This window comes from Ornithorhynchus anatinus, chromosome 1 (genome assembly GCF_004115215.2).
Source record: "Ornithorhynchus anatinus isolate Pmale09 chromosome 1, mOrnAna1.pri.v4, whole genome shotgun sequence".
In the NCBI taxonomy this organism is placed as follows: domain Eukaryota; kingdom Metazoa; phylum Chordata; class Mammalia; order Monotremata; family Ornithorhynchidae; genus Ornithorhynchus; species Ornithorhynchus anatinus.
In genome coordinates this window covers 86,186,359-86,214,300 of record NC_041728.1, presented here as the reverse complement: position 1 = coordinate 86,214,300, position 27,942 = coordinate 86,186,359, and the positions used below count along the sequence as shown (strand labels likewise).

The 27,942-nt window shown below is 48.4% G+C and overlaps 1 protein-coding gene and 1 long non-coding RNA gene across 2 annotated transcripts in view; one reads left to right on the top strand and one right to left on the bottom strand.

The window, feature by feature from the left end:
• Window positions 1-141: 141 nt before the first annotated feature.
• LOC114808019 lies at window positions 142-4,923 on the bottom strand. Its single transcript, XR_003755990.2, has 3 exons — window positions 4,222-4,923; window positions 4,047-4,130; window positions 142-481 (listed from the first exon to the last, which is right to left on the bottom strand). It is a non-coding gene; the product is annotated as an uncharacterized LOC114808019 (long non-coding RNA).
• Window positions 4,924-17,153: 12,230 nt separating this feature from the next.
• The window catches only part of PDIA6 (protein disulfide isomerase family A member 6), a 28,341-nt gene continuing 17,552 nt past the window's right edge, over window positions 17,154-27,942 (top strand). The window contains exons 1-2 of the mRNA XM_029058663.1: window positions 17,154-17,257; window positions 21,696-21,837. Coding sequence (XP_028914496.1) covers window positions 17,239-17,257; window positions 21,696-21,837 — 161 coding nt within the window. The 5' untranslated portion in view covers window positions 17,154-17,238. The remainder of the gene's footprint in view (window positions 17,258-21,695; window positions 21,838-27,942) is intronic.

Below are 27,942 nucleotides of genomic sequence, written 5' to 3'. Positions count from 1 at the left end.
TGGCGGATAGACCACGGACCCGGGAGTCAGAAGAACCTGGGTTCTGTTTTCAGCTCTGCCACTAGTCTGCTGTGTGACCTTGGGCAAGTCACTTCACTTCTCTGTGCCTCTGTTACCTCATCTGCCAAACGGAGATTCAGGCCGCGAGCCCCACGTGGGACATGGGTCCAACCTGATTAGCTCCTATCTACCGCAGTACCGGATCTTCCTCAGTACAGTACCTAGTACAGTTCCCGGCATATACCGAGTGCTTAACAAATACCATAAAAAAATACATGACGTGAAAGAGCTAATACATTATCAGAACCATTGCAGATGGAGGTGTGGAGTTCTGGGAGAGATGCGTCCATGTATCGGAGATGACTCCACGGCAAAGGACAAGACAAGCTTCTTAGAGTTAGGGAATGTTTCCTCATTGACTTTCTTCTTGGCTTTGTCCGTGAATACCATTGTATTCAATAAATACTGCTTGATGATGATCCTGAAAAAGATTTTCCCCAGTGAAATAATGACAAAGGAAATGAAAAGCTGGAGACTATCCTTGGTTGTGACAGTCTACACAGTCACCCTTAATCATCTCTTGTTTCCCAGATTATTCTGTCACTCCCCTTTCTCTAATTTATTTCAAGGTCCCTCTCACCCACTAAATTGTAAGCTCCTTGTGGGTAACTCTTTTGTACCCTCCCAAGCGCTTAGCACGGCGCTCTGCACACAGTGAGCACTCAATAAATGCCATTCATCTACTGATAAAAATGTGAGAGCGGAATGGGTAGCGCCGTGGAGTGGAGCAGCAGAATGGTTTGGGAATCAGAGGTCATGGGTTCCCAGCTCTGCCACTGATCAGCTGTGGGACTTTGGACAAGCCACTTGACTTCTCTGTGCCTCAGTTCCCTCAACTGTAAAATGGGGATTGAGACTGTGAGCCTCCTGTGGGACAACCTGATTACCTTGCATTCTACCCCAGCGCTTAGAACAGTGCTCAGCACATAGTAAGAGCTTAACAAATACCATCATCATTATTATCACCGTGATATCTCACTGTTCTTTGCCAGTAATTTTCTAGCTGGAATCCTTCTGCACAAGTTCCTGAAGCCTGTGGGAGAAGATGGAATTTTCACACTGCTTGCTATTAATTCCCAGCCATCCAAGGTTAGACCCATTGTATGAATGGCAGATACGATTAAGCCTGAGTTGGTCCCGAGTGTAACCACGGGACCCCAGCGGTACCTACAGATGGGCATTTAGTAGCAGTTACCAGTGGAGGCCTTGGTTGGGAGGTGCTGACAGAGTAAGAGACACAGGAAGAGAAGGCTAAGAGATAGTAAGAGACAGTAAGAGACACAGGAAGAGAAACAGCATGGCCTAGTGGATAGACCACGGGCCTGGGAGTCAGAAGGCCCTGGGGTCTAATCCCAGCCTGGCTACTTGTCTCCTGGGGGACCTTGAGCAAGTCACTTCACTTCTCTGTGCCTCAATTCCCTCATTCATTCAACAGTATTTATTGAGCGCTTATTATGTGCAGAGCACTGTACTAAACGCTTGGAATGCACAAATCGGCAACAGATAGAGACAGTCCCTGCCCTCTGACGGGCTTACAGTCTAATCGGGGGAGACAGGCAGACAAGAACAATGGCAATAGAGTCAAGGGGAAGAACATCTCATTAAAACAATGGCAAATAAATAGAATCGGGGTGATGTACATCTCATTAAACAAAATGAATAGGGTGATGAAGATATATACAGTCGAGCGGACGAGTACAGTGCTGAGGGGATGGGACGGGAGAGGGGGAGGAGCAGAGGGAAAGGGGGGAGAAGAGGGTTTAGCTGCGGAAAGGTGAAGGGGGGGTAGAGGGAGCAGAGGGAAAGGGGGAAGCTCAGTCTGGGAAGGCCTCTTGGAGGAGGTGAGCTTTAAGTAGGGATTTGAAGAGGGGAGGAGAATTAGTTTGTCGGAGGTGAGGAGGGAGGGCGTTCCAGGACCGCGGGAGGACGTGGCCCAGGGGTGGACAGGGCGGGATAGGCGAGAACGGGGGGGCGGTGAGGAGGTGGGCGGCGGAGGAGCGGAGCGTGCGGGGTGGGCGGTAGAAAGAGAGAAGGGAGGAGAGGTAGGAAGGGGCAAGGTGATGGGAAAATGGAGATTAAGAGTGTGAGCCCTATGTGGGATCAACACTGTGTCCAACCTGATTAGCTTGTCTCTACCCCAGAGCTTAGAACAGTGCCCAGCACATAGTAAGCATGCACAAATACCACAGTTATTAATCATTATTAAGGTGGACACAAAAGGCACTCTTGAAATCCAGATACCCCTTAGCAAACCCAGTAGGACATTACATGACGTACTTGGTTATACAAAAAAAATGTTGTGGCCTAGTGGAAAGAACACAGGCCTGGGTATCAAAGGACCTGGGTTCTAATTCCAGCCCCGCCACGTGACAGTTGTGTGAGCTTGGTCAAGCCACTTCATTTCTCTGAGCCTCAGTTCCCTCGTTTGGAAAATGGGGATTAAGACCGTGAGTCCAATGTGGGACAGGGACTGTGTCCAACCTGATCATCTTTTATATTCCCCAGTACTCAGTATAGTGCCTGGCAGATAGCACTTAAATATCATTTTTTTAAAAAAATCATATAGAAATTTTGATGAAATTAGCAAAACCTAGCGCATGCCCTCCAATTTATTAACACCGACCTTCCGCACTTTTATAAATATGTTTATTCATCTGTCCATTCAGTTATTTATTTTGATTAAGTTTTTTAGATGGTGAGACCCTGAGGGACAAGAACCATGTCTAGTTCCCCGTTGTGTATTCTTTCGCAGCACTTAATACAGTGCTCTGCACTATATTATTACTACTACTTGATTACTCTTAAAGAAAATATTGTTATGTTCATCTCCCCCATTTGAGTAAAAGCTCCTCTTCCTCAGAGGACACGTCACTTCTTTGTGTTTTTGTTTTTCTCAGGCTCTGGTACAGGGGATTGCTCTCAGTAAATGCTATTATGACTACCGTTAGTCTTAATGAGGGCATGAATTAATGCATAATGAGGAATGTAGAGAAGCAGCGTGGCTCAGTGGAAAGAGCAGGGGCTTCGGAGTCAGAGGTCATGAGTTCGAATCCCGGCTCCGCCACTTGTCAACTGTGTGACTGTGGGCAAGTCACTTAACTTCTCTGTGCCTCAGTTACCTCATCTGTAAAATGGGGATTAAGACTGTGAGCACCACGTGGGACAACCTGATTCCCCTGTGTCTACCCCAGCGCTTAGAACAGTGCTCGGCACATAGTAAGCGCTTAACAAATACCAACGTTATTATCATTATTATTATTATTATTAAGCACTTAACAAATACCAATATTATTATTATTACCGTTCTCTGGGGGAATCTTTTACCTCCCCGCTTGTTCCAGCGTCATTGTGCTTCCATCCCGGATCAATCAGTCAATCAATCTATTATATTTATTGAGTGTTTACTATGCGCAGAGTTCCGTAGTAAGCGCTTGAGAGACTACAGTACAACAGAGTTGGTAGACACATTCCCTGCCCACAAGGAGCTTACAGTGTAGAGGAGGAGACACATTAAAATAATTTACTGATATGAATATAAGCTCTGTGGGGCTGAGGATGGTGCAAACATCAAAAGCTTAAAGGATACGGATCCTTGCAAACATAGTGTTCGCTTCCGAGCCGCAGCAGAGCTGAGGTGGAGAGAAGCTGCGCATCTTTAATAACATACTTTCAGACATGAAAGTATCCGGTGCCACGTCAGTTCTGGATGGAACTGAAAAGCCAAATGTCCAATGGAAAACCAGATAAATGGGTGCCCGACGGCACAGCAAACGCTTAGTACAGTACTTTGCACACAGTAAGCGCTCAGTAAGTATGATTGAATGAACAGCACCACCAAACTGTCTGCTAGGAATCTTCCCATATCCCATAAGTACCACTGTTACCACTGCCTCTCACTGAGATCCTGGGAGAAAGAGGGGATCGTGAGAGATGAGGAGCGGGAGGAAGCGTGGACAATCTGCCAGTCAACTCTCTTGGCCACTCACCTACTGATGACGTGAATAGGTATTTTCTTTATGGCTACTTTCTGATGTGTACAATGCCCGAGGAAAATCCCTGACCCTCCTTACCTAAAAGAGATGTTGTGAGGACAAATGAGAATTAATGGGAAAACACTTAGTAAAAATGCAAACCCATATAAATTCCAAAGCAGCTGCTTACCACAGACTCCAGCTTTAAGGCCTGTGCAAAAAAGGGCCGGGTTTAGGCTCTACGAATACGCAGAGAGGGAGGCCTCACACTCATTCAGCCTCTTCGTCGTCTCTTCTGCTTCTCCGGGTGGAACAGGAAGAAAATCCTGTTCTTTCGTCTCGGGCACCTTGGCTAAGAACAATCAGGGTCACCTAAACCTGTTCCATTCATGCAGTGTGACTGGATTTTGGCAGACGTTCAAAAGCGGTTTGAAAAATTAAGGCAATTTTAGGGATATTTTTCTAAAGAAATAGCAAAGCTTAATTTATAGCAAAAAAGTCATGATATATCATCAAAGGTCCCAGAGTTGGTTATTACAGATTGGAGCTTCCTTCTCCCCTTTCTTGGTAAAAAAACAGCACATTCCATTCTACCAACTTCTGAAGTCTGTGAGGGTGGGGAACTTGTCTACTAGCTCTATTGCATTGGACTCTCCCAAGCGCTTAGTACAGTGCTCTGCTTAGAGTAAGCACTCAGTAAACACCATTGATTTAGTGACTTCTGGTTCAAATAGCAAATTTCAAGCCCTGAGCTACAAAGTAACCGTCTAACTATGCGTTACTCTCAACTATCACCTCGGCCCTCTTCCTCACACTGTTCCCGCAGCCTGTGATTCTTTTCCCCAACTTCAAAGTGCTCAGCGTGTGCAGAGCACTGTACTAAGTGCTTGGGAGAGTACGACACGGTTGGTAGACACATTCCTTACCCACAGTGAGCTTACAGTCTAGAGGGGGAGACATTAATATAAATAAATAAATAAGTGCTCTAGGGTTGAGGACAGGGTGAATATGACATAGAAGCAGCATGGCGTAGTGGCTAGAGCACGTCATGGGTTCTAATCCCAGCTCTGCCACTTGTCTGCTGAGTGACCTTGGGTAAGTCACTCCACTTCTCTGCGTCTCAGTTCCCTCATCTGTAAAACGGGGATTGAGACTGTGAGCCCCATGTGGGACAGGGACTGTGTCCAACCTGATTTGCTTGTTTTCACTCCTGGTACATAGTAAGGGCTTAACAAATACCACAATTATTATGATGATGATTAAGTTCCCCAAGGGTACAGAGCCAAATGCATAGACAATGCAGATGGGAGAGGGAGTCAAGGAAAAGAGGGCTTAATCAGGGAAGGTCTCTTGGAGGTGATGTTCAAAGTCCTGCTAAAATTCCACCTTCTTCAACAAGTCTTACCTTATTAGCTCCCTCCTCCTTAGACTGAGATCCCCATGTGGGACAAGGACAATGTCTGACCTGTATCTACTAACTGCTTGGTACGTGGTGAGCCCCACGTGGGACAGCCTGATAACCTTGTATCCCTCCCAGCGCTTAGAACAGTGCTTTGCACATAGTAAGCGCTTAACAAATGCCATCATCATCATTATTATTATAGTAAGTGCATAGCAAATACCCTGTGATTATTATTTTTATTATTATTATGTCTCAAAGCCCCGAGTCATCATCAACCCTACAGCCAGCCACTTCTATCACTTCATTTTCCGCCTTCCTCATTATTTGCGAATCACCTACAATCTATCGTACAATCATGTACCCTGTCTATTCTATTTGGAAAGCATTTTCACGTCACCCCTATTAAACCAGAAGCTCACGGAGAGCAGGGAACCTCTCTCCCTTCTGTTGTGCTTTCCCAAGGGCTTAGCACACAGTAGTACACCAATTGGGGGCTAAGAAAATATCAGTATTCCCACACCACCATTGCCTTACTTGGCAATAGTGCTAGCGGGAGTGGAGGAGGAGAAGAGTACTGATTGGGAGGATTACTTGAGAAGCAGTGTGGCTCAGTGGAAAGAGCCCGGGCTTGGGAGTTGGAGGTCATGGGTTCAACTCCCAGCTCTGCCACTTGTCAGCTGTGTGACTGTGGGCAAGTCACTTCACTTCCCTGGACCTCAGTTACCTCGTCTGTAAAATGGGGATGAAGAACTGTGAGCCCCACGCGGGACAATCTGATGACCCCGTATCTCCCCCAGCGCTTAGAACATAGTAAGCGCTTAACAAATACCAACATTATTATTATTATTTGAGCCTCTCCCTCTTCTACCATGTGGTCCTCCCTTTCATCCCAGCTAGTAATGGAGAAGCAGCGTGGCTCAGTGGAAAGAGCACAGGCTTGGGAGCCAGAGGTCATGGGTTCTAATTCCAGCTCCGCCCCTTACCAGCGGTGCGACTTTGGGCAAGTCACTTCACTTCTCTGTGGCTCAGTTACCTCATCTATAAAATGGGGATTAAGACTGTGAGCCCCACGTGGGACAACCTGATTACCCTGTATCTACCCCAGCGCTTGAAACAGGGCCCGGCACATAGTGAAGCGCTTAACAAATACCATAATTATTATTATTATTAGTGGAAATGGCACCAGGGATGGGGGACATGGTGATTTGTCCATTCAATCGATTGGAGAGAATAGTGGGCTAAGGTCTTTGGAGAAACTCCTGCAGTGAAACATGGGAATAATTCAGCCAGCTTTGATTCACCTTAGTCTAATTATTTTTTTAAAATACCTGATTCATTTTTCCCACAGTCGTTCACTTCACCATGTAAATTGTAAGTCTATTTTCTCTTAAGTATTTGTGGCACATTTTGTCCACTTAGCTACAAAAAAAAATACCTCTGAATTACACTTGTTTTTTTTCTAAATAAAAACCTGAAATAAATATCCCCACAGCACATCTTCCCAAAGAGTGCCAATTTGGCTTTCTCTGAAGGGCCTGTTCTTGGCCCTCTTCTGTTCTCCATTTACGCTCACTCCCTCGGTGAACTCATTCGCTCTCATGGCTTTGACTACCATCTCTACGCAGATCACACGCAGATCTACATCTCCGCCCCCGTCCTCTCCCCCTCCCTTCAGGCTCGCATCTCCTCCCGCCTCCGGGACGTCTCCACCTGGATGTCGGCCCACCACCTAAAACTCAACACGAGCGAGACTGAGCTCCTCATCTTCCCTCCCAAACCCGGTCCTCTCCCAGACTTCTCTATCACCGTGGATGGCACGACCATCCTTCCCGTCTCTGGGGCCCGCGATCTCGGTGTCATCCTTGACTCGTCCCTCTCGTTCACCCCACGCATCCTATCCGTTACGGAGACCTGCCGGTCTCACCTCTACGACATCGCCAAGATCCGCCCTTTCCTCTCCACCCAAACGGCTACCTTACTGCTAGGGGCTCTCGTTATATCCCGGCTAGACTACCGTGTCAGCCTTCTCTCTGACCTCCCTTCCTCCTCTCTCGCCCCGCTCCGGTCTATTCTTCACTCCGCTGCCCGGCTCATCTTCCCGCAGAAACGATCTGGGCATGTCACTCCCCTTCTTAAACAACTCCAGTGGTTGCCTATCGACCTCCGCTCCAAACAAAAACTCCTCACTCTAGGCTTCGAGGCTCTCCATCACCTTGCCCCTTCCTACCTCTCCTCCCTTCTCTCTTTCTACCGCCCACCCCGCACGCTCCGCTCCTCCGCCGCCCACCTCCTCGCCGTCCCTCGGTCTCGCCCATCCCGCCGTCGACCCCCGGGCCACGTCCTCCCGCGGTCCTGGAACGCCCTCCCTCCTCACCTCCGCCAAACTGATTCTCTTCCCCTCTTCAAAACCCTACTTAAAACTCACCTCCTCCAAGAGGCCTTCCCAGACTGAGCTCCTCTTCTCCCTCTACTCCCTCTGCCACCCCCCCTTCACCTCTCCGCAGCTAAACCTTCTTTTTCCCCCTTTCCCTCTGCTCCTCCACCTCTCCCTTCCCAACCCCACAGCACCGTACTCGTCCGCTCGACTGTATATATTTCCGTTACCCTATTTATTTTGTTAATGAATTATACATCGCCTTGATTCTATTTAGTTGCCATTGTTTTTACGAGATGTTCTTCCCCTCGACTCTATTTATTGCCCTTGTTCTCGTCTGTCCGTCTCCCCCGATTAGACCGTAAGCCCGTCCAACGGCAGGGACTGTCTCTATCTGTTGCCGACTTGTTCATTCCAAGCGCTTAGTACAGTGCTCTGCACATAGTAAGCGCTCAATAAATACTATTGAATGAATGAATGAATGAATGAATGGGATGATGCCAACAGTTTAGAGCATCATCATCACGGATATTTATTAAGCCCACACTATGTGCAGAGCACTTGGGAAAGAATCCCCCTGGAAGATCACCCTGGCCATTTCCATGTAAGCAGGGTTGACTACACCCACCCGACACCTCTGTGCGTTCAACCCCGTTCTGACCGCTCGACCTGGAAAGCTGGGTAGCAGAGAGAGAAGAGGGGTGGTGAAATCCGGCCGCCCCATTGCCGGTCTCGAAGCAAGTTATCTGGCCTTTAAGCTCGTTCTGGGCAGGGAATGTGTCTGTTTACTGTTTTATTGTACTCCCCCAAGTGCTTAGTACAGTGTTCTCTGCACACGATAAGCGCTCAATAAATACGATTGAATGAATGGGCAAGTGGGAGGGGGATGTGGGGTGGACCCTGCCTTCTGTTTTGTGCTTCCCCGCTTTTTTTTTTGCACTTACTCTGTGGCAGGCACTGTACTAAGCGCTGGGATAGATCAACGTAGTAAGGTTGGACACAGTCCATGTCCCGCGTGGAACTCACAGTATTAACTCCCATTTTACAGATGAGGTAATTGAGACCCAGAGAAGTGATTTGCCCAAGATCACACAGTAGGCGAGTGGCAGGGCCGGAATTAGAACCCAGGTCTTTCAGACCCCCAGGCCCGTGTTCTATCCATACCCGGTGGCCATGTTGTTTCCCATGCCCAGTTCTTTCTAACAACTTGTACCCAGTGTGATTAGGGGATGTGTGGAGAATCAATTCCTCCTCGCTCTTCCCCCACCAATCTTTCCACCTCCTTCTCTGGGCTCCCCTTGAAGAACGATGATCCCGTCCAGTGCCGGCAAAGAGTTTGCTCCTGATCCCCTTCAACCGAGTCCGCGGGTTCCCGCCGCCTGGCTCATCTCCTGAAAGAGGTAAGTACTGATGACACTTACGGTATTTCTGAACTGCTCACCATACACCAAACCCAGTCTAACCACCGGGGTAGATATATATGAGTGGCAGGTCGGACACAAGCCCTGTCCCTTAATGTGCTCACCATCTAAGAGGCCGGAATAGCAAGTACCTTAATCCCATTTTACAGAGAAGGAAACTGAGGCGTGGAGAGGTCGAGTGACTTGCCCAAGGTCACGCAGCGGATCAGTGCCGGCATCCAAGTCTCATGACTCTGCGTCTTCTGCTCCCTCTAGGCTAGGCTGCCACTATGAACTATGTACACGTATTCAATCAATCAATTAATCGTATTTACTGAGCACTTCCTGTGTGCGGAGCACTGTGCTAAGTACTTGGGAGAGTATAAATCAAACGCTCCGAACCTTTCAGCCCAGAAGGGTACACATGTACAAACATATGCTTGCGAACAGCTCTTATGAACGGATTCTGGGTCTTTCTAGAGTTTTTTGAGCATCGAGCCTTAAACAGCGTGGCTCAGTGGAAAGAGCCCGGGCTCGGGAGTCAGAGGTCATGGGTTCGAATCCCGGCTCCGCCGCCTGTCAGCCGTGTGACTGTGGGCAAGTCACTTCACTTCTCTGCGCCTCAGTGACCTCATCTGTAAAACGGGGATGGAGACTGTGAGCCTCACGTGGGACAACCTGATGACCCCTTATCTACCCCGGCGCTTAGAACAGTGCTCTGCACATGGTAGGCGCTTAACAAATACCAAGATTTTTTTTTTAACTGGATTATTGTGTTTTGACATGCCTGACATCTACTTCCTCGGTAGTCAGAAGTTATAATTGTCTTCCACTAGGATCTTCTAGTTTTCTGCGAAAATGAAGCCAAAGGACAAGGGCAGCTGACCACTTCCCCACTCACAGAGCACGTGATTCTGGAGGTGAGAAGAACCGCAAGGGGGTTTGAATTTGCTCGTTTACCACTGAAATCTTTCGACTGTACTTAATACTATGTCAACCTACACACCACTTGCACGCAAATGTAGATCTGTTCATTTATGCACTTCTGTCTAGTAGTTCTATCTCATCCCTGACTTTTAACTATGGCAAGTTGGTCGATTTATATCTATTTTGTCCAGTAATAATAATAATGGTATTTATTAGGTGCTTACTCTGTGCCAGGCACTGTTCTAAGCGCTGAGGTAGTTACAAGTTAATCGGGTTGGACGCAGTCCCTGTCCCACGTAGGACTCACGGTCTCAATATCCATTTTACAGATGAGGGACCTGAGGTCCAGAGAGGTGAAGTGACTTGCCCAAGGTCACACAGGAGACAAGTGGCAGAGCTGGGATTAGAACCCAGGTCCTTCTGACTCCCAGGGTGTGTTCGGTGCACTAGGCCGTGCTGCTTCTCCCATTAGATGGTAAACACCTTGGGGGCTGAGATCGTGTCCTTCTTTGTGTTCCCCAAGTGCTGACTTTAATTATAATAATGATAATAATCATAATAATATTCATTAAACACTTACTACAGGTTGGACACAGTCCTCGTACAGTCCATGGACTGTGTAGAGAAGCAGCATGGCCTAGTGGCAAGAGCACTGGCTTGGGAGTCAGAGGTCATGGGTTCTAATCCAGGCTCTGCCATTTGTCTGCTGTGTGACCTTGGGCTAGTCATTTCGCTTCCCTATGCCTTAGTTCCCTCATCTGTAAAATGGGGATTACGACTGTGAGCCCATGTGGGATAACCTGATTGTCCTTTTATCTACCCCGGCACCAAGAACAGCGCTTGGCACATAATAAGCACTTAACAAATAATGTAATTATTATCGCTGTTGTTATTATTATTATTACTGGGCTCAGAGTCTAAGGAGAGGGAGAAAGGTATTTAATTCCTATTTTACAGATGAGAAAACTGGTAAAAAGTTGATCTCATGGAAATATTACGGGTCTGGGGGGCAAGGCCCGGATTCTAGTCCTAGTTCCGCAACTGAGCAGCTGTGTGACCTTCCCACTCCTCGAAAATACCTTCAATGGTCACCCGTTCCTGTCCGTATCGAACCGAGATCCTATTTAGCCACTCCATCATTCAATCAGTGATACTTATTGAACGCTTACTGTGTGCAGGGAACCGGACTAAGCACTTGAGAGAGCACAACATAACACCATAACAGACACATTCCCTGCCCACAGAGAACTTACGGTCTAGTCTCTGACCTCCCATCACACCCAGTTTGCAAGCTTTGTTCCTCTCAGTCTAACTCAGCGTAACTCATTCTCAACTCTCCACTGTCGACTTCTTTTGCTCATATCCTCCATTCCGCCTGGAACTCTCTCCCCCTTTACGGCCAACAGACTGCCGCTCTCCCCAGCTTCAAAGCCCCTCTGAAATCACATCTCTTCCGAAAGGCCGCTCCCACATGATTTCCAATCTCTCCACCTCATGTCCCTCGGTGGCCCCTTCAGAATTTCTGAGCCACATAAGCAAATAATAAGGATAATAATTAGTTAAGCACTTGCTATGTGCCAAGCACTGTAAGACCGGGGGCTGGGGGGGTGGGGGGTGGGGTAGATACAAGTTAATCAGGTTGGACACGGTCTCTGTCCCTCTTGGGGCTCACGATCTAAGTAAGAGGACTGACAAGTATTGAATCCCCATTTTGCAGATGAGGGAACTGAGGGACAGAGAAGTTAAGTGACTTGCCCGAAGTCACAGAGCAGGTATGTGGCAGAGCTGGGATTATAACCCAGGTCCTCTGTCACCCAGGCCCACGCTCTTTCCACAAGGCTACCTTGCTTCCTAAGTACTCCTACCCCACTGTAACACTTAGAAGTCATAGTAATAATAATAATAATAATGCTGGTATTTGTTAAGCGCTTACTTTGTGCCAGGCACCGTTCTAAGCGCTGGGGTAGATACGAGGTAATCAGGTTGTCCCATGTAGGGCTCACAGTCTTCATCCCCATTTTACAGATGAGGTAACTGATTAGAACCCGTGACCTCCGACTCCCAAGCCCGCGCTTTTTCCAATAGGCCACATAATAGTATTTATCAAGCATTTACCGTGTGCCGATCATGGTATTAAGCTCTGGGAGAGAACATACAGATCCTTATTCCTCAGGGGACTCAAAATCTCTAGAATCGACCCTTTTCCTCCATCCAAATTGCTACCTTGCTGATCCAGGCACTTACCATATTCTGTCTTGACTGTCGCACCGGCTTACTCACTGACTTCCCTTTTTCTTTTTTTATGGCACTTGTTCAGCATTTACTATAATAATAATGATGATTACGGTGCTTGTTACGCGCTTACGACGTGCCAGGCGCTGGGGCAAATAAGCAAATTGGGTTGGACACAGCCCCTGTCCCATATGGGACTCACAGTCTTAAGAAACAGCGAGGCGAGGTGGATAGTGCACGGGCCGGGGAGTCAGAAGGTCATGGGTTCCAATCCCGGCTCTGCCGCTTGTCTGCTGCGGGACCCTGGGCAAGTCCTTTCACTTCTCTATGCCTCAGTTACCTCATCTGGAAAAATGGGGATTGAGACTGTGAACCCCACGTGGGACAGGGACTGGGTCCAACCCGATTTGCCCGTATTCGCCTCAGCGCTTAACAAATACCACAATTATTATTATTATCCCCATTTTACAGATGAGGGAACAGGCACAGAGGAGTTAAGTGATTTGCCCAGGGTCACACAGCAGACAAGTGGCAGAGCTGGGATTAGAACTCATGACCTTCGACTCCCTGGCCCACGCTCCATCCACTAGGCCATGCTGCTTGTGCAAAACACTGTGCTAAGCACTGGGACAGGTACAGATGATCAGGTTGGACCCAGTCCCTCATGGGGCTCACAGTCTTCAATAGGAGGGGGTAGGATTTAATCTCCCTTGTACGGATTAGCAAACTGAGGCCCAGAGAAGTGAAGCGACTTTCATAAGGTCACACGGCAGGCAAGTGCCAGAGTTGGGTTTAGAACCTAGGTCTTCTGATGCCCAGGACCATGTTGTACACTAGGCCGTGGCTCAGTGGAAAGAGCCCGGGCTTTGGAGTCAGAGGTCATGAGTTCGAATCCCAGCTCTGCCACTTGTCAGCTGTGTGACTGGGGGCAAGTCGCTTCACTTCTCTGGGCCTCAGTTCCCTCATCTGTAAAATGGGGGATGAAGACTGTGAGCCCCACGTGGGACAACCTGATTCCCGTGTCTACCCCAGTGCTCCGCACAGAGTAAGCGCTTAACAAATACCAACATTATCATTATTATTCCCGGTCTCCCGTTTCTCCCCTCTCCAGTCGACGCTCCGCCCGGCTGCCCGTGCCCAGATCACCTTTCCGTGAAAAAGTTCAGTCCGTACCTCCTCACCCCGCAAAAATACCCCGTGGTTGCCCATCCGCAGACGCTTTAAAGCACTCCGGCAGCTCTCCCCTCCTACCTTACCTCGCCGATCTACTACTAGAACGCCTGATTCCCTTGTGCCTACCCCGGCGCTTAGAACAGCGCTCTGCATAGAGTGAGCGCTTACCAAATACCAACGTCAGAACGCAACCCGCAACCCGCAAACTCCTCTCCTCTCGACTCTCCGCAGCCAAATCGTTTCGCTCACGTCCTCCCCCTGATGACGGGATCACGTCAACTAACGGTACTGAAGTTTCTCGAGCGTCTGGTACAGTGGTCTGCATACAGTAAGCGTTCAATAAATGTCATCGACCGCCTGAGGGTGTGGTCTACGGTCTCCTGCCCCATATCACTCGCAGAATCGAATCAAACCTAAACTATTTGCGGAGGTGGGAATTAGGAGCCCAACGTTCCACAAGGGAAGAAAGCTTAGTCCTCTAAGGTTTCGGCCTCTCTTGGGGAGAAGAAGCGAAAGGGGACTTGGGTTAGGGGTGCAGGGCGCTGTACTAGACGCTTGGGAGCGTACAATACTGCTCACGAGGAGGAGTTTACAGTCTAGATGGGGGGACAGGAACATAAATAGACTACAGGTAGGTAGTCGAAGGAGGTGATGCTAGGTTTGGGAAAGATGAGGCAAGGAGGCGGGGAGGGAGAATAATAATGATAATATTGGTATTTGTTAAGCGCTTACTATGTGCCGGGCACTGGTTCTAAGCGCTGGGGGAGATACAGGGTCATCGGGTTGTCCCACGTGAGGCTCACAAGTCTTCATCCCCATTTTACAGACGAGGTCACGGAGGCCCAGAGAAGTGCAGTGACTCGCCCCAAGTCACAGAGCTGACACGTGACCCAGCCGGGATTAGAACTCACGACCTCCGACTCCTCCGCCCGTGCTCTTTCCACTGAGCCACAGAGAAGTGAGGCAGGGATGGCGCAGGGGATAGAGGTCAGATGATTCCGACGCTCCCCGCCCCCCAACCGATTTACTTCGAGCCGGACCCCGAAACCCCAAAGCGGCGTGGTTTGTGACCGTGGGCAAGTCACTTCGCTTCTCTGGGCCTCAGTTCCCTCCTCTGTAAAATGGGCATTAAGACCGTGAGCGCCCCCCGTGGGACAACCTGATCACCCTGAATCCTCCCCAGCGCTTAGAACCGTGCTTCGCGCGTAGTAAGCGCTTAACACACGCCATCATCATTATTATTAGTGGCAAGAGTCAGAGGGAGGGAGTTCTAATAACGGCCACTTGCCAGCCATGGGTCCTTGGGCAGGTCACCTCACTTCTCGGTGACCTCATCTGGGAAATGGGGATGAAGACTGTGAGCCCCACATAGGAGGGCTTCTGATAACCTTGATGATGATGGTACTCGTTAAGCGCTTACTATGTGCCAAGCACTGTTCTAAGCACTGCGGGGGGGGAAACAAGGGATTGTCTCTCTCTGTTGCCGAATTGTCCATTCCAAGCGCTTAGTCCAGTGCTCTGCACATAGGAAGCGCTCAATAAATACTACCAGATGAATGCATGAATGAAAGGTGATCGGGTCGTCCCGCGAGGGGCTCCCAGCAATCATCCCCATGTTACAGATGAGGGAACTGAGGCCCCCGAGAAGTGAAGCGACCGACTCCCAAGCCCGGGCTCTTTCCACTGAGCCACGCTGCTTCTCCAGCCTTGTATGTCCCCCCCCCCAGGGCTTAGCGCAGGGTAAGCGCTTAGGAAAGCCCATCACCATTGAGAAGCAGCACGGCTCAGTAGAACGAGCATGGGCTTGGGAGTCAGAGGTCACGGGTTCGAATCCCCGCTCCGCCGCTTGTCAGCTGTGTGACTGTGGGCAAGTCGCTTCACTTCTCTGGGCCTCAGTGACCTCATCTGTCAAATGGGGACGAAGACCGTGAGCCTCACGTGGGACAACCGGATTACCCTTGGGAAGCGGCGTGGCTCAGGGGAAAGAGCCCGGGCTTGGGAGTCAGAGGTCATGGGTTCGAATTCCTACTCTGCCATCTGTCAGCTGTGTGACTGCGGGCAAGTCACTTCACTTCTCTGTGCCTCAGTTCCCTCATCTGTAAAATGGGGATTAACTGTGAGCCCCAAGTGGGACAACCTGATTACCCTGTATCTCCCCCAGTGCTTAGAACAGTGCGCTGCACAGAGTAAGCGCTTAACAAATACCAACAGCATTATTATTATTATTATTATTAACAAATACCATTATCATTATTAACAAATGCCAACATTATTATCATTGGCAAATATCAACATAATGATTATTATTATTAACAAACACCAACATCATTACTATTAACAAATACCAACATAATGATAATTATTATTAACAAATACTGACATTATAATTGACAAATACCAACATAACGATGATTATTATTAACAAATACATTATTATTTTAATCATCATCATCATTAACAAATACCAACATTATCCTCATTGACAAATATCAACATAATGATGATTATTATTAACACATACCAACATCATCACTATCAACAAATACCAACATGACGATGATGATGATTAACAAATACCGACGTTATTATTGATAAATACCAACATAGTGATGATTATTATTAACAAATACCGATATTATTATTATTATTATTAACAAATACCAACATTATTATTATTGACAAACATCAACAGAATGATTATTATTAACATTATTATGTTAATTATTATTATTATTAACACATACCAACATCATTATTATTAACAAATACCAACATGATGATGATGATTATTAACCAATACCGACATTATTATTATCATTATTAACAGATACCAACATTATCATAATTGACAAATAACATAATGATGATGATCATTAACGAATACGACATTATCATTATTAACAGATACCAACATCATCATTATTGACAAATCTCAACATAATGATCATCATCATTAACAAATACCAACATCATTCCTATTGACGAATACCACCATGATTATTATTATTCTTAGCAAATACCGACACTATCATTAACAAATACCAACATCATGATGATGAGGATTAACAAATACGACGTTATTATCATCATCATTAACAAGTACCAACAGTATCATCCTTGACAAATATCAACATCCTGATGATTCTTATTAACACAAACCAACATCATCACCCTCAACAGATACCAACATGATGAGGATGATCATCAACAAATACCGACATTATTCTTCTCATTATTATCGTCATGATTCAAAAAGAAGGAGAATAAGGGTGGGGGGATGGAGAGGGGCTCATTCGTTCAGTCGTGTCTGTTGAGCGCCGCCTCCGCGCCGAGGCCGGGCCCAGCCGCTTGGAATGGACCATCGGAATGGGCGGGGGGGGGGGGGGGCCGAGCGGGCCCGGCCTCCCCCCCACCCCCCCCCCCGCGCGCGGCCGCGCGTCGTCCCGCCCGCCCCGCCCTGCCGGGAGCCAGCTCCACCCGGCCCGCTGCCATTGGCCGGCGCGCTGAGTGACGGCCGCGCGGGCCAATGAGCGGCGGCCACGAAGGGAGGCGCGCTCCCCGCGGCGGCGCCGGCGGGGGGCGGGGCCGGGGGCGCGCGGCGGCCGAGCCGGAGAAGGAGGAGAAGAAGAAGAAGGAGGAGGAGGAGGAGGAGAAGGACGACGACGACGACGACGATTCCGAGCGGAGCCCGTCGTCAGCATGGCCGGCCTCGTCCTCGGTGAGCGGGGCCGGGGGCGCGCGCGCGCGAGCAGGGCCGGGGGCGCGCGCTGCGGGGGCGCGCGCCCCCCTCCCTCCCCATCTCCCCCATCTTCCCCTCCCCCCTCCTTCCTTCTAATGTTGGTCTTTGTCAAGCGCTTAACCCTGTGCAGCGCACTGTGCCCAGCGCGGGCGGAGGATCATGATAATGTTGCCGTTAAGCGCTTACTCTGCGCGGACCGCTGTGCGAAGCGCCGGGGGAGCTGCAGGAGCCGTCCCCGTTTTCCAGGCGAGGTAACTGAGCCACAGAGAAGAAGAATGTGGGTCTTTGCCAAGCGCTTACTAGGTGCTGAGCGCTGTGCTGAGCGCCGGGGGAGCTACAGGGGCGTCAGATTGTCCCCATTTTACAGATGAGGTAACTGAGCCACAGGGAACAAGAATGTGGGTCTTTGCCAAGCGCTTACTAGGTGCTGAGCTCAGTGCTAAGCGCTGGGGGAGCTACAGGGGCGTCAGATTGTCCCCATTTTACAGATGAGGTAACTGAGGCACAGAGAAGAAGAATGTGGGTCTTTGCTAAGCGCTTACTAGGTGCGGAGCACTGTGCTAAGCGCTGGGGGAGCTACGGGGTCATCAGATTGTCCCCGTTTTACAGATGAGGTAACTGAGGCACAGAGAAGAAAGTGGGTCTTTGCTAAGCGCTTACTGTGTGCTGAGCGCTGTGCTAAGCGCCGGGGGAGCTGCAGGAGCCGTCCCCGTTTTACAGGCGAGGTAACGGAGCCACAGAGAAGAAGAATGTGGGTCTTTGCTAAGCGCTTACTAGGTGCAGAGCACTGTGCTAAGCGCTGGGGGAAATAATTATAATAATGTTGGTATTTGTTAAGCACTTACTCTGCGCGGAGCGCTGTGCTGAGCGCTGGGGGAGATACAGGGGAATCAGGTTGTCCCACATGAGGCTCACTGTCTTCATCCCCACTCTACAGATGAGGGAACTGAGGCACCGAGAAGTGAAGTGACTTGCCCACAGTCACACAGCAGACAAGTGGCAGAGCCGGGTTTCGAACCCATGACCTCTGACTCCCAAGCCCGGGCTCTTGCCACTGAGCCGTGCGGCTTCTCTAGAGATGAGAGCGCCCCTCCTCCAGGAGGCCTTCCCAGATTGAGCCCTCCCTTTCCCTCTGCTCCTCCTCCCCTCCCCCTTCCTCCTCCCTCTGCTCTTCCCCCTTTCATTCGTGCATTCATTCAACCGTCTTTATTGAGCATTTACTAGAGGCAGAACCCTGGGCTAAACGTTGGGAGTGGCCAGTTGGGCAACAGATGGAGACCATCCCTGCCCCATAATAATAATAATGTTGGTATTTGTTAAGCGCTTACTATGTGCAGAGCGCTGTTCTAAGCGCTGGGGGAGATAATAATGTTGGTATTTAAGCGCTTACTATGTGCAGAGCGCTGTTCTAAGCGCTGGGGGAGATACAGGGTGATCAGGTTGTCCCACGTGAGGCTCGCAGTCTTCATCCCCATTTTACAGATGAGGGAACTGAGGCCCCATGACGGGCTCACAGTCTCAAAGGGGGACAGCAGAGGAAAAGAGAACAAAACAAAAACAAGACAACGTCCTCTCGTTAAATAGAACCGAGGGGATGGACACCTCATTAAGAAAATAAATAGGGTAATAAGTAATAGAGACAAATGAGCACAGTGCTGAGGGGAAGGGGGAAGAGCAGATGGTTGGGGGAGGCCTTCCCTTCCCCACAGCACTTGTGTATACTTGTCTATATTATTTATTACTCTAACGATGCGTATATATCTATGATTCTATTGATCTTGATAGTATTGATGCCTGACTACTTGTTTTGCACTCTGACCCTCCCGTTTAGACTGCGAGCCCGTTGTTGGGCAGGGGTGGTTTCTATCTGTTGCCGAATTGTCCATTTCAAGCGCTTAGTACAGTGCTCTGCACACAGTAAGCGCTCAGTAAATGCGATGGAATGAATGTGTTACCGATTTGCACCATTCCAAGTGCTTAGTACGGTGTTCTGCACATAGTAAGCACTCAATAAATTCTTTTGAATGAATGAATATTTGGGGGCTCCCCCTGAGGTCGGGGGGAGGGGTCCTTGGGGAGACACCCACCCACATCCCATCCTGGGGCCCACAATGGGCCTCATAGGCGAATTGAGGTGGGGAGGAGTAGGGATCTTAAATTCTCAATATGTACCACTGATTGATTGATTTTTTTCCTCTCCCCGACCCCCCTCGGACCTGCCCTGGCTATAACCTCTGGAAATTTGGGGATGGGAATGGGGGTTAGCCTTGACATCTCGAGGAAAACGTTTCGCCAAGGCTGTAGGATCATTGGTGCGGGGATTGTCTCCATCTGTTGCCGAACCGTACATTCCAAGCGATTGGTACAGTGCTCTGCACATAGTAAGCGCTCAATAAATACTATTGAATGAATGAACGCGACCCACTTGGGGGAATCTAGAGACCTTTACTTAGCACGACCTTCCGCCCGAGACCTTCCACGTTTCCGGAAGATAAACCATCTGAAGATGTGAGGTCTTAATAATAGTAATGGCACTGGTTAAGCGCTTACTATGTGGCAAGCACTGTTTGAAGCGCTGGGGTAGATGCAAGGTCATCAGAAGGTCCCACGTGGGGCTCACAGTCTTAATCCTCATTTTACAGACGAGGGAGCTGAGGCACAGAGAAGTGAAGTGACTGGCCCAAGGTCACACAACAGAGAAATGGCCGGGGTTAGAACCCACGTCCTCTGACTCCCGAGCCGGATCTCTTTCCAGTCTTGCAGCCGTATTCCCGTGGTCGGGCTGGGGTGTCACTGATGTGGATTTGTGATAACTTTAGCTACAGCAGAGAAGTGGAGGTGGGAGCTGCAGATGGTCAAACCATCTGCTCCCGTAGATTTAGGCTCTTAGTTATGTAGATAATCCTGTCGGCAAGTATGTTCTAAGGGAGAAGAGACATGAAGAAGTAGTCCCGGATTTACTTTGACATCCTCTCGGGCTTAAAGACCACTTGCCTTTCATCCGGTCTTAGGACGTGGGAACGAGGATTTCCTGGGAAATTGCCATTTGAGTCCAAGAATGTGGTGCTGGTTTACCAGTATCCTGAAAGATTGTTTGTCTTCAAGTAATTCTCAACCGACTACCCGGCGACTCACTAGGCATTCTAGATGATAGAGTACTATCTAGTGGTTTGTAGTCTGTTGACTGTACATTACAGAGGTTGTACAGATAATTTTCAATGAGAAGTTTCCGTACACTTATTGGAGAGAATTATTTCCTCTAAACTTTCCATGACTTTAATTTTCAACCAAAAATCAATTTTTAGTTCCGAATTTAGTCTTTCCTAGTGAATTTATATAATGTTCTCCTTATATGTCCAGCTGTTATTCGATCAGTCGTATTTATTGAGCCCTTGCTGTGTGCAGAGCAGTGTTCTATGTGCTTGGGAGAGTACAGTACAATAGAGTTGGTAGGCATGATCCCTGCCTTCAAAGAGCTTACAATCTAGTGGGAGAGATGGATGTTAAATATTTTATAAGGGAAGCAGGGAGCTGTAAGGGTTTGTACATAAGTGCCGTTACTTGTGAGGTGAGTATCAAAGAGCTTAGGATGTTCAGACCCAAAGAGAATAATGTGGGCGATGAAAGGTTAGTCAGAGAAGGGTTCTTGGAGAAAATAGTTTGATTTTAGTTGGGCTTTAAAGATGCAGAGAGCGGTGATCTGTTGGATATGGGGAGGGTTGGGGGGAACGCGGCAGAGGAGTTCCAGGTAAGATGGAATCAAGGGGTCAACTGCGAAAGAGACAAGACTGAAGCACGATAACTAAGTCGGTGTTAAAGGAATGGAGGAGGAGGCTTGGGTCTTAGTGGGAGAGAAGTGGAGATAAGTAGGAGGGATAGAGCTGATTGAGTGCCTTAAAGCTGATAGTGAGAGATTGGATGTTTGATGCAGAGATAAATGGGGAATGATTGGAGGTCTTTGAAGAGTGGGGAGTTAGGAACAGATTATGTTTTAAAAAATAGTCCAAGCAGCAGTGCATTATAGACTGGAATGGGGAGATGCTGGAGGCAGGGACAGCAACAAGAAACTGGTAATCAAATTGAGGCATCTTACTAAAAACTCGGAAGAAAATATAGTTTGGTGGAAATTGACTCTGTAATTTTTCCATCTTTACAGAAAGAATTGAGGTATCGAGTAGCCGTGAGTGGTCAGGCCTTCAGTTACGCTTTATTTTGAAAAACCATTATCCATCGTGGCAGTTAACTTCCCAGCCCTATTGGGAGCCGTGTCTTAATTCAGATTAAGATGAGTCTGTCTTACAATGAACACTGGCTAGTTTTTCCGAAGGTCTGCCAACCACATGTTTTCTGACCTGCTCTTCTTGCAGCTTGATGATAATGAATCTGAAGAAACTTTTTTTTTTTTTTACAATCCTAGGAACGGTGAGCTGTGCATTCTTTCTGGCAGTTAATGGCTTATATTCATCTAGTGATGATGTGGTAGAACTGACCCCTTCAAATTTCAACAAAGAAGTTATTCAGAGTGACAGTTTGTGGCTGGTAGAATTCTATGCTCCCTGGTAAGTATCTCACTTGTAAGTATCTGACTTGTCATGGTTTTTCTTCTGTTTTTCTCCTTGTTAGAAAAGCAAATAGGTTGGGGTTTGGTTATAAAATGGGTCCATCTAGTCAGGGGCTTCCCTCCCTAGAGATCATTTCTTTAAGGGAAGGGAAGGATTGGTAATGGTATTTCTGGGGCACCCACTGGGTGCGGTGCACTGTGCTGAGTGCTTGGCAAAGGACAATGGGAGAATAGGACACATTCCCTGCCCACGAGGAGCTTACACACTGAAGGGGAGACAAAGGTATTTTCAGTAGAATCATCTGAGTAAGTGACTGGAATGGGGGAGAATGTAAGTGAATACAGAAGTGTTAGAAGTGACTGGTTGATGCAATTAAGAGTTGGTAGGAAATGCCGTGTTGGGGTATTGGAATATGGGGGAGAACAGAGGTAGATTCTAGGGTGGGGGAGCCATTACTGGGTAAAAAAAGAAATGAAGATGGCATTTGAGGAGGTGGGGGGAGGAGAATGGAAGCAAGACTTCTTAGGCGATGGTAGGAGGCAGACGGGAGGCCTCTCGATGAGAAGGAAGATTAAAAACTCGGAGGGGGGTGTGAAGGACTTTGGGGCATTCACCTCTGATGGCTTCAATTTTACTAACAGAATAGTTGACGGGTTCATTGGAGGGTTGGCGGGTGGCGGGGAGTGCCCAGGGACTTCAGAAATCTAAAGTGAATCGACTGGAGTTTGGGGGAGAGCGAGGTTGCGGGCAGGCTGATCGTGATTAACTATTTTATTGGCCTGGGAGGCCCTTTAATCATGAAAAACTAAAACCCGCTCCTCGCCTGAGTGAGAATGGATTGTAAGGTGGATCGAACCTCCCTGGCAGGACTAAAGGAAGCCTCATGCGCCGCTGAAACCAGCAGTGAGAAACCGGGACACGTTCTGAGGCTTTGGGGCTCCCCTTCTCCCATCTGTGCTGTTTTCTTGGGCCTAGTCTGCTTAAAAAACTAGGGTAGTCAATGCAGGGAAACCCTGGGGTGTCTCTCCTCCCGCCTCCTCTCCCCCCACCACCTCCAGCACCTTCCTGCCCAGCAGTTGAATGTATTCCAGGCCTTCCTTACCACAAGCTGTATATCAGGAGGATCGATAACCTCGGAAAACCTTGGAGAAGCTGCGTAGCCTAGTGGATAGAGCACGGGCCCGGGAGTCGGAAGGACCTGGGTTCTAATCCCGGCTCCGCCACTTCCGTGTGACCTGGGACAAGTCACTTCACTTCTCTGTGCTCAGTTACCTCATCTGCAAAATGGGGATTAAGAGTGAGCCCCTTGTGGGACAGGGACTTTGTCCGACCTGATTATCTATTTCTATCTACTTGAGTATTTAGAACAGTGTTTGGCACAGAGCAAGCGCTTATCAAGTAACATTATTATTACCCAACTCTGCCGTCTCAGCTCAGGCATTCTCTCTTGGCCAGGGTATATCAAGATCAGGGGTTGCTCACTCCACCGGAAGCAGCATGGGGGAGAGAAGGGAGGTGGCCGAGGCCTCACTGAAGGCATTCATCTCCTGGATCGCACCAAGGGATGTGTACGTGGGACCTGGGAAGAGGAATAGAGGATTAGAAAGAGTTTAACAGGGAAAACAAAGGAAGGCAGAGTGAGAAGACTACTACTAATATAAATCAGAATAGCTGTTTTCTACTACATCCCACCTTGATTCCTACATCAGCCTCCTCGCCGACCTCCCTGCTTCCCGTCTCTACCCATTCCAGTCCGCACTCCGCTCAGCTGCCTGAATCATTTATCTCGGGGGATAAAAAGTTCAATAATCATCTCCGTGCCCCTCAAGAACCTCCAGTGGTTGCCCAGCCAGCTCCGCTTCAAACAGAAACTCCTTACTGTCGACTTTAAACCTTTCCATTAGCTCAACCCCTCTTATCTTACTTCACTGATGTACTACAGCCCAGCCTGCACACTTTGCTCCTCCAGTGCCAGTTTACGGTGCCCTGATCTTACCGTTCTTGCTGCCGAACCCTTTCCCACATCCTCCCTCTCTCCTGGATCTTCCCCCCTCCCTATATGGCAAAACACTTTCAAAGCCCTGTTAAGGTCACAACTCCTCCAAAAAGCCTTCCTAGATAAAGCTGTTGTTCCCTGACCCGCTTTCCCTTTCCGTGCACTTGGATCTGTAGGTACATTTTGGGCACCTGGTATTCATCCACATACAGCCCCACAACACTTACATACATTTACTTATATTAATAAGCTCGTGTGGGTAGGGAACGTGTCTGCCAACTCTGTTGCATTGTACTTTCCCAAATGCTTAGTATAGTGTTCTGCACATAGTAAGCACTCAATAAATACCATTGATTCAAAAGAGCAATAGTGCGAGGGCCTGAGTGTTCCGAATTTCACTGGGTAAGAAATGATGAGCTCTTAACGGTCCCTACAATGGCCATAGACTGCATATGCCATCTATCAGTGATCTGGTGGCTTTTTTTGTGTAAGAAGATACTATGATATAGTCATTATAAAGAACCCTCTTTCCCCTTTTTCAAAACAATCATTTTGACTTTAAAAACAATATTAAAACCGTCCGATGTCATGAACTGTATTACAGCAGGGACACGAGGGCTCCGGGGAGTCTGGCTCTTGCCTTTCCTCTTTCCCTGACCCTTTTCCGTTCACAACAAATACATGGTGTACAGTGTGACAGGCTAAAGGTCGGTTCTGGGTAGTCCCTGGTGTGGAGACAGTTCTGTAGAAGAAAGAATAGGGGTTTGTACCCGCTCGGTACAAAGAGGGAGAAAGAATGAAAGTCTCGAGAATATTGTGAAATAAAGCAGTAGAATATATTGGGATTGGAGAAAAATTGAAGGGGTTGGAAAAATTTAATAATCTGCCAAAGGGCCCGAATTTGAAATTCACAGATTTGATTTCTTCATTTCCTAAAATGTTCACTGTAAGTTTTGGGGTGTTTTTTTTGGTAGTCCAATCCTTAAACATTAAGTTTGAAAGTGCTGATGAGTTTGTGTCCTGTTTACTTGGTAGTAGGTTTTAATTTTGAAGGATCCCGGAAACTTAACAGTGAAGTTGTTCGTCGCCAGTCAGCGACACCGTGCTGACGATGCTTTCATTCATTCATTCATTCATTCATTCAATAGTATTTATTGAGCGCTTACTATGCTTCTTGCTGCTACTGTCGACTGGGGGGAGTCTGGCCCCCCAGCTCCTTGCCGTGCCCCAGCCCACTGAGATGGAAGCCCAGACTGAACTGGGCTTCAGTAGAGGCTTGGAGCCTCCTGCCCTGCCTCAAGGGGCTGTCGCCTACAGGAATTGACAGTCCTCTGAGATCAGAGAAGCCTCACACTGTCACCATAGTCCTGGCCTGCCGTAGATTGAAGTGTCTGCCCCTTCTCCAGGTTGGAGTGGTTCGCAGAGGCAGCAGAGCCCCGAGCTAGCTAGGGGAGGCTCCGTGCAACCACTGTCCTCCCAGCCAGGCAGGGCCAAATTGGTTAGTCCACCCTGCTCCAGCTCTGGCCATCACACACCTGGGCTTTCTCACCCACCAAGACCGGTAAGAATCCAGAACAAAATGGAGCTTTCTTTCAAATCATAGAAGATGCCATTTACAAGTAAACAGATGAGTTGTATCTTCTGAGACCGAAACAGTCCTTCGGTGTTTCATTAATTCACCTCATTCTGTGCGTGGAATGATTTTCGTAGCACTGTAATAGTTTTTTGGTTTTTGGAGGTTTTTGTCCTACTGTTTTTCCTGGTTATGAGTTTTAAATATGAAGTCTTACCCTCACATGTTCATTCAGTGGAAATGATAGATGTGTGGATTGGGAACGATTTTTAAAATGTATAGCCAAGGTGGCCGCCCAAGAAATCCCATGTAGCTGTAACAGAAGAGCAGAATAATAGGGTGAGCACCGCATGGCGGTCCTGGCTTACAGAAATGAGACCGGCTAACATTTACTAGATATTTAAAATGTGCAAAGCACAGTACTTGACAATGGGGTAAATTCATTCATTCAATAGTATTTATTGAGCCCTTACTACGTACAGAGCACCGTACTAAGCGATTAGACTGTACAATACGGCAACGGATAGAGACATTCCCTGCCCACTGACGGGCTTACAGTCTAATCGGGGGAGACAGACGGACAAAAACAAGACAGCTTAATCGCGATAAATAGAATCAAGGGGATGTATGCCTCATTAACAAAATAAATAGGGTAATAAAAATGTATACAAATGAGCACAGTGCTGAGGGGAGGGGAAGGGAGAGGGGGAGGAGCAGAGGGATGGGGGGAAAGGGGCCTTAGCTGAGGAGAGGTGAAGGGGGTAGAGGGGGAGGGAGCAGGGGGAGCAGACAGGGAGCAGAGGGAAAAGGGGAAGCTCAGTCTGGGAAGACCTCTTGGAGGAGTGAGCTCTCAGTAAGACTTTGAAGAGAGGAAGAGAGTTTAGTGGAGGTGAGGAGGGAGGGCATTCCAAGACAGCGGAAGGATGTGGGCCAGAGGTCGACGGTGGGAAAGGTGTGAATGGGGGACGGTGAGGAGGTGAGCGGCAGAGGAGCGGAGCGTGCGGGGTGGGCAGTGGAAAGAGAGAAGGGAGGAGGGGTAGGAGGGGGCAAGGTGATGGAGAGCCTTGACGCCCAGAGTCAGAGGTTTTTGTTTCTTGCGGAGGTTGATAGGCAAACACTGGAGATTTTTAAGGAGGGGAGTGACATGCCCAGAGCATTTCTGCAGGAAGATGATCCGGGCAGCGGAATGAAAAATAGACTGGAGAGGGGAGAGACAGGAGGAAGGGAGATAAGAGAGGAGGCTGAAACAATAATCCAGTCGGGATATTATGAGAGCTTGTGCCGGTAAGATAGCCATTTGGATGGAAAGGAAAAGGCGGATCTTGGCAATATTGTAAACGTGAGACCGGCAGGCCTTGGTGACGGATTGGATGTGTGGGGTGAATGAGAGAGCCGAATCAAGGATGACACCAAGGTTGCGGGCTTGAGAGACGGGAAGGATGGTCGTACCATCCACGGTGACAGGAAAGTCAGGAAGAGGACAGGGCTTGGGAGAAAAGATAAGGAGCTCAGTTTTGGACATGTTGAGTTTTAGGTGGCGGCCAGACATCCAGGTAGAGACGTCTTGGAGGCAGGAGGAGATACGAGCCTGAAGGGAGGGGGAGAGGAGAGGGGCAGAGATGGAGATCTGTGTGTCACCTGCATGGAGATGATAGTTGAAGCCGTTGGACCGAGTGAGTTCACCAAGGGAATGAGTGTAGATGGAGAAGAGCAGAGGGCCAAGAACTGACCCTTGAGGAACCCCTACAGTTAGAGGATGGGAGGGGGAGGGGGAGCCCGCGAAAGAGACCGAGAATGAACGGCCAGAAAGATAGGAGAACCGGGAGAGGGCGGAGTCCGTGAAGCCAAGGTGAGATAAGGTGTGGAGGAGAAGGGGATGGTCGACAGGGTCAAAGGCAGCTGAGAGGTCGAGGAGGATTAGGATAGAGTAGGAGCCATTGGATTTGGCAAAAAGGAGGTCATGGATAAATACACAAACCATCAATTCTGACCTGGTCCTTGTCCCTCAGGGGGCTTGCAGTACGTATGTTGGAGGGGAAAGGGACAGACGCATTTAACAATAAGAATACAATCGTATGGAAAATAGGAAATAAACTGGTTAAAGCTCAACGATTGAATATTATTAAAAGCGACCTGTGAAAATTCAAAACCATTTGTAGGGGACAGTCTTCAGATGTCTGTTTTCCTCTCTAGACTGTAAGCTCGTTATGGACAGGGAATGCGTCTACTAATTCTCTTCTACTCTCCCGAGCTCTTAGAACAGGGCTGTGCTTAGAGTAAGCACTCAATAAATACAATCGATTGATACCTCACTGCTTCATGAATATAGTCCTTGGAGAGAAACCGTCTGAACCTTATCAAATCAACGTTTTGGAAACTAGGCTTCTCCACCGGTTAGCACTTGAGCTTTGTCTACCAATCTCAGGTGGGAGGGTCAGAACTGCCCTTTTCCTGCCCCTTCTCCCTCCACTCCTCGCCTTATGGACTCAGAAGCTCTGAGGGAAGGGAACTTAGAGAGCGGTACTACAAGAGG